The 6,973-nt window shown below is 39.6% G+C and overlaps 1 protein-coding gene across 1 annotated transcript; it reads left to right on the plus strand.

Annotated features, from left to right (window-relative positions):
• Nucleotides 1–2,508: 2,508 nt before the first annotated feature.
• Nucleotides 2,509–6,709, plus strand: zic5 (zic family member 5 (odd-paired homolog, Drosophila)). Its single transcript, XM_051904707.1, has 2 exons — nt 2,509–3,727; nt 5,237–6,709. The coding sequence occupies exons 1-2, from the start codon at nt 2,677–2,679 to the stop codon at nt 5,680–5,682; spliced, it is 1,497 nt and encodes a 498-aa protein (XP_051760667.1). The 5' UTR covers nt 2,509–2,676; the 3' UTR covers nt 5,683–6,709.
• Nucleotides 6,710–6,973: the final 264 nt, after the last annotated feature.

Genomic DNA, 6,973 nt, shown 5'->3' on the forward strand with positions numbered 1-6,973 from the left:
GTACCGTTCTTCCAAGACTATTTCTACCCTCTCCACAGGAAACACAGGATCTGATCCAAGTTCAAAGTCACGTCTGCCGACCTCTCTAAGAAGTTCTTTATTTCTCCAGAAAACCACAAAAACCTTTCACCTTTTCAATGGGCAGGGAGAAGAAGAAAGAGAAATTAGACTGCGAGTGCAGTCGGTCTGGAACACATAGCCGCAGTTTTTGTTCTTCTTTTCTCATGTAGCAAGGAAGGGAAAAAGTTCGAAAAGGCTAATAACACACACACACACACACACACACACACACACGGGAACAGGGGAAACAACTTTGGTTTAATATTAAAAAATATACGTCAGTGCCTGGATATTATCCCCTATTTTTTTCCTCTTATGTAAAAGCAGAAAATCCTAACTAACCTTTGAATTACCATACCTGACGATCATAACTCTGTTCACATATAATATAGCTTTACATTAATGTGTAATACTCTTAGACAAAGCGACAAGGCACCTCTTTTAACTTTGACATTATCAATATGGCGATGCTTTGTTGGTTACTTTTAGTGACCTTGGGTATTTCAAGGGTGTTTGACCTTCGACCCATAGAGAACACATATATGCTACCCTTTGAACTCATTAAGAAATCCTCTCTGTTCAAAAGTTGTAAGACAAGTACTGCCCTTCTCACTCCGTTACGTCGTTTCATAAACAAGAACCAACGAAAATTCAGATTCACTCACAAGCTTGTTTTAAACATATGTATTATTTATGAATTGTCATCATTATTAACTTTTATTGTAGGCTAAGTGTACTCTGCATTTGATACGATTTAATTATTTTTCAAGACACTCTTGAATACGGTGTGTTCGTCCAACAGAATTTGAGGTAAATATTGGGATGTCGTAAATCTCGATTAGAATGCATAGAATGTAATGCTTCTGTCACATTAACCGGCATACATCGTGGTTCCATTCACCCTAAATTAAGACCCTTGACAAAGCTGACAGGCATGATATAGCTTACGCAGGAAATCACAACACTTTCAGTTACTAGAATAACAAAATCTCATAAATACATATTTTTTTCTCTCAAGGTTTGATGAATTTAAGTATGCAGTTTTACCTGACTAAAAATGTTGATAAATTTCATATTTATTCAAGATTTTGAAATTATTTTTTAGCATTGTTAGAAAGACATGTGACCTAATAATTGGTAAGCAGAATTGTTATTTTCTATTGTTAAGACAGGTTGGGCCTGTTATTCCAGTTTAACCTTCTGCTGTACTTTGTTAATTGGTTTTTGAAAAAATTATTTGGAATATGGTAACAACTGCCCTGAAGCATTTTAAAAGATGTCTTTGAATTAAGACATATTAAATCAATGGCATACACTTCCTGCTGAGTTCAACATGGACTCTAAAAGGGTGTGGACGTGCATCATGACACACACGTACAGCACACACAAACAAACATGAGATGAAAGTGTGTGAATAGTAATATACTTAGACATTCTTTTTTTTTTAAAAATAACTTTAAAGGAAAAATTTTTGTTTATGTAATTAGCAAGAATGATGTCACAGAACGCTTTTTGGAGAGATTTATATTTTGTAATATGTATGTTAAGGGTCGCTTCTTTTCTTCTGTACTTTCTACACAGGAATCTATCAGCGCCCGGTGGACCGAAGATCTACAATGTTCACAATTGTGTTTTTAACCACAGATAACATGCTAAAATACATTGATTGCATTCGAATTTAATTTTTTAAAATTGCTAATGTTGATTTTATAAAATGATTTTACTATAAACTCATCTGGACAAAGCAGAAAGAGTTTCATGAACGTAGCTTCTTGCTGTTTCTGTTTATTAAGGCGTAAAGCTTTTTTGTTTTGCATACACACAAAAAATATATGATATTGCTTTATGTGTCTAATAATTTAGTTTTACCTATATACTTTAAAACAATTAAAAACAAAGTGTGGTATAGCATGTGTATGTATCCCGCTGATTATTTTATTTTAATTAATTTTATTTTATTTGCATTATCCCCAGTTGATCCTTAGTCTGTTTATTTGATGAATTTATTTTTATTTGCCAATGCTATGAAAATTATTTGATGAAAAAAAAAAAATAATAATAATAATAATTTTCCCGGATTAATGCTCGACAACGTTTTAATTATTATTTTTATTTATTTGAATTTAATTTAAAAATATATATACCAAACGGTGTGTGGAGTTTTGCACAAGATGCTCCAGCGTGTGTAGTGTCACTATTTTGCGCGCAGAGAAAAACAACATCCTTCCACGTGTGTATGTGTCTCGGTAAACAGATTTGCCTGTAAGTTTGTGAGCACAACTTTCTGGAGTGAACAGTGATGAAGAGAGTGAGGGGGCGGAACCCCGCTGAGCCTCTGCGCTGAAAGACAGCCAATCGCTTCGTTCTCTTAACTGCCAGTCACCGAAATCTGTCCAATACCCGCAGTGCCATTTCTAAACTCTATTCCCCACTGTGTCCTCCAACTGTTGTATGTTCTGCCAATCGCTTGAGGACAGAGTGGGAAAAGGAGCAAGCAGAGTTAGAGGCAGGACAAAAGAAGTTCTATAGACGGCCATATACATATATTTTAATGGTTTCAGAAGGCCCGTAGTTGGCGAAAACAATAGCGGTGAGCGTGGACATGACAGCGTAGTGATGGAGCCCCCTTTAAGCAAGAGGAATTCGGCGATAAGATTAGCGGATTTGGCATCGACTCAAGCCCTTCCTCATCAGAATATGACAGGCTTCCCGGGGATAGGGGGGCATCACCCGCACTCCCACCATGCCCACCTCCACCCTGGGGAGATGGGCAACGACCCCGGAGTGGCTCTCACTCCATTTGGACCCGAGCACATGGCACAGACCAATGCTCTCAAACTTAGTCCCTCTCAGCCTGTTCAAAGCCATCCCGAAGCCCAGACCGCGGCATCTTTCACGTCTTCTCAGACCACAGTTGGTTTCCCCGTGGCTCACCCCCACACAGGCTACACCACCAGCAGGGACTTCATCCTCAGGAGAGAGCTCTCAGCCTCTGCTATGCATGCACTTGGCGACCAGCATAGTTCCGCCTCCTCCCCTCATCACCATGGCATGTTCATTTCCCCAACAGGTGCTTATGGGCACGCGGAAGGTGGTGCCCATCCACTTTTCTCTGGACTGCACGAGCAAGCGGCCCCAGGTGCCCACCACCACCACCACCATGCCCTCAACGGGCAGATGCGTCTGGGTCTACCGGGGGACATCTACGGCAGGCCAGAGCACTTCGGCCACAGGCCCGAGCACTATGGATCTTCTTCACTTCACGGCTACAACTCCATGAACTTAAATGTGAACCTCGCCACGGCTCCTCACGGAGCCACGGGGGCGTTTTTGCGATACATGCGGCAGCCCATCAAGCAAGAGCTCATCTGCAAGTGGATTGACCAGGAGCAGACGTCCAAGAAACCCTGCTCAAAAACTTTCAGCACCATGCACGAGCTCGTCAACCATGTCACGGTGGAGCACGTCGGGGGACCGGAGCAGAGCAGTCACGTCTGCTTTTGGGAAGAGTGTCCGCGCGAGGGAAAGGCGTTTAAAGCCAAGTACAAACTGATCAATCACATTCGCGTGCACACGGGCGAGAAGCCGTTCCCGTGCCCCTTTCCCGGTTGTGGCAAAGTATTCGCGCGCTCGGAAAATCTCAAGATTCACAAGAGGACGCACACAGGTTAGTGAAAAGTTAACAAATTTCTTGAAAACACTTCATAGGTGTCTGTTATTGAACGTGTTTGCGCTACTTGGCAGAGAATCGAATTTTCTTGATATGTAGCAACGTTATTTATGAGGGAACAAAGTCATATTTTGTCCTCCCACTTCATGTATCCACAAATATCCCCCCTTTCATACACAACCAATGTTAAAGGGGCTGTTTGTTAAAGTGCGTATTCGCCAAGCAAGGTGTTGTTTTGCGTCATGCACTTAGAAAATGCAACGAGAGATCAACTTGCATATTTCTACTTGTCCATAGGGGGGAAAAAGTACTCTACAGACACTACGCTGCTATAAGCAGACCAGTGCTTTACATCATTTTTTTTTTTTCTTTAATGCATGCAATTTTATATTAACGAGACATGCAAAAACTCTAAGGTGAAGAGATCTGGCTGCAGTTGCATTTCAGTGCTACTTGTGTAAATGCTAAAGGGCAAAACAGGGAAAGTGCAAATTGTTTAATTAGGCTGCAGGTAAAATAGTAACACGAAGTTTTCGACACATTTGTGTCTCTTTTAAAGCCACAGGGAATTACAAACTGTGTGTGAATACATCCACGCAATATGTAAATATGGAGAATGGGCCAGCCATAGGGCATTTACCACATTTTGATTAACCAAACTATGTTGGCATCTTTGCAGAGCGAGGAAGGCCTCTGCTTCTGGTGTTCCCCTCATGCCTGTATTAGAAATAAGAAAATGCTACACGTGTATGCTTTACATATAGACGATATTTTAATAAATATAAAGCTCTTCCTCCAGTCCAGTCAGTACAACATATACAGTGACATTTTGTTATTGTCAGTTGTTAAGAAGTTGCAGGTATTGTTTAGGGTCTTTAACTATATCCACTGTATCATGTTATGCTCTCAACACGTGCTGACGTAAATTGCGCCCTGAATGTCTAGGCTAGCGTGTCAAACCCACTTAGAGTACATTTATAATGGTTGTAACATGGTGGTATCTTGAATCAGCAATGAATGTGTAAAAAGTCACCTGTGGTATTTTTGTAATAAGGACTTATATGATACTATTGAATCAATGCAATGTGTGATGTATTTTGACACATGATTTGGATATCTTGTAAAGCCGGGCTAGTTCTTATACTCCAGACAATCTGATGCATATGTCGAGCCGAAATGTTTCATCAGTAGTTGACTCAGTTGCATATCCAGTAAAACAATAAAAAGAGCTCTTGAGAAGATTTGGCAAGCTTCAGTTAGAGAAAATGAGAGCATTTACAGAGTGGTTGCATAAGTCATGTGGTTCGCCTGAACATTCCATATGTAATAGCAGAAAATAAGTACTGTGAGGTTACAGTGGTAATGTTGTGAAACTATCCATTACTAGTGCTTACTGAGAGAGTATGGGACATAGCATTGGCTATTATTTTTTTTGTAAACAACACAATTTAAAGATGTATACGTGATTTCCATATCTAAATGCTCTATGTTTTTCTCATTTGTCAGGTGAGAAGCCGTTCAAATGCGAGTTTGATGGCTGTGACAGGAAATTCGCGAACAGCAGTGACAGGAAGAAGCACTCTCACGTCCACACGAGCGATAAGCCTTACTTCTGTAAAGTGAGGGGTTGTGACAAGTCGTACACACACCCGAGCTCTCTACGCAAACACATGAAGGTTCACTGCAAGTCTCCTCCGCCCCCTTCCGCCAACACAGGCTCCTCTTACCATCCCTCGTCTACGACTATCGGTGATGCCCTCTCACCAAACCTGGATCCCCACAGGAACCGTTCGTCGAACCTTTCCCCTCAGGTGACCAACCTAAACGAATGGTACGTGTGCCAAGGGAGTGCTGGACCAAACAATCTACACACCCCCTCCAGCGATGTGCCAACGTCGGAATCCGACGACGAGGACTCTTTCAGACACACAGATCCAAGGGCAATGCTCTGATGTGAACAGCAAGGAATATATTCATTGTGAATTGTCCACATTAAAAAAAAATAATACAAAATTCAAGTGTTGCAATTCGAAGAAGTGGAACACTTATGGATGTCAGTGGGTGAAAGATTTTGCCCCCCCCCAGTTTGCCCTTAAAACATTGATGCAATTTATGTTTCATACGATAATCACGTTTATAAGCAGCTGTAATTTGCAACATGAAATATCAGACATGAAAAACAAAAACTGTCAATTTTTTAAAAGATTTTACCTGACTTGTCATCAAATAATTATGAGCTAAAAGGATTTATAAATTAGGTTTAAGTTGTTGTTTTATCATTACTACACCCCTTTGTTGCACAGAAATCTTTTATAGAGAATCATTCTACACGTTAAATGTCTGAGGGGTAAAAAAAATTGCAGTGACAAAAATTTTGAGTTTTTGTATATTGTCAGTGTCCAAAAAAATGAATGGGTGGAGTCTTTGTTAAAGTTTATACAATATCTGTGGTCAGGACGGTTTTTTGTGATATTTAAAATATTTAAACGTATATTTTATGCAAAATCAATGTTACTCTGATTAAGGAGTACTAAATATGTCCATTGAGACCCTAAATAATGTATCATTGACAGGCCTGTCCCTGACTGATTTGTAAATAGTATATGGTATTGATGCTTGTGAATGTTTTCGTAGCGTCTCAACGAGTTTTGTACATTGTAATTTATTTGCTGGTATTAATGTTGGTCTGGAAGTACAGATACACCAAAGAATAATATAATTCTGGTGAAAAGAAGTGATGCTTTTTATCGTGTTCTGTAAAAAGGTTTTACTTGAATAGGCTGTATAATGTGAAGAATATTTCGCATGAACCGTGTAGTAACTCTTTCTTTTGAGGTGCATGATGGTGTTGATGGAAAAAAAAAAAGTAAGAAGGTCGTGAAGAAATGTGATGTTTGTGTATAGCTATATGGAAAACTTGAATAAAAGGCAGGACGTGTAAATATGGTCTTTTCAATAAAAAAGGCCTTGATTCATTCATTGATCAGTGTGCGTATCTCTTTTAAAATTCAACAGATTTGCTAGTTTTGATTTGAGCTAAACATTCAGTGAGTAACAATGTTTAATTTTCTGTAAAACTTGGGACAAGTCCAACCAAACGAAACAGCGATGTTCTACAATACACACTTTCTATACAATTTTAACTATTTTCTCCTGAATAAAAATATTCCCTAGCCATTCAATGTCCGTTCAAAAGGGAACCGTCACTTAAAAGTGAAAAGTACAATAGCACAAAGCCATCAA

This window comes from Ctenopharyngodon idella, chromosome 9 (genome assembly GCF_019924925.1).
Source record: "Ctenopharyngodon idella isolate HZGC_01 chromosome 9, HZGC01, whole genome shotgun sequence".
In the NCBI taxonomy this organism is placed as follows: domain Eukaryota; kingdom Metazoa; phylum Chordata; class Actinopteri; order Cypriniformes; family Xenocyprididae; genus Ctenopharyngodon; species Ctenopharyngodon idella.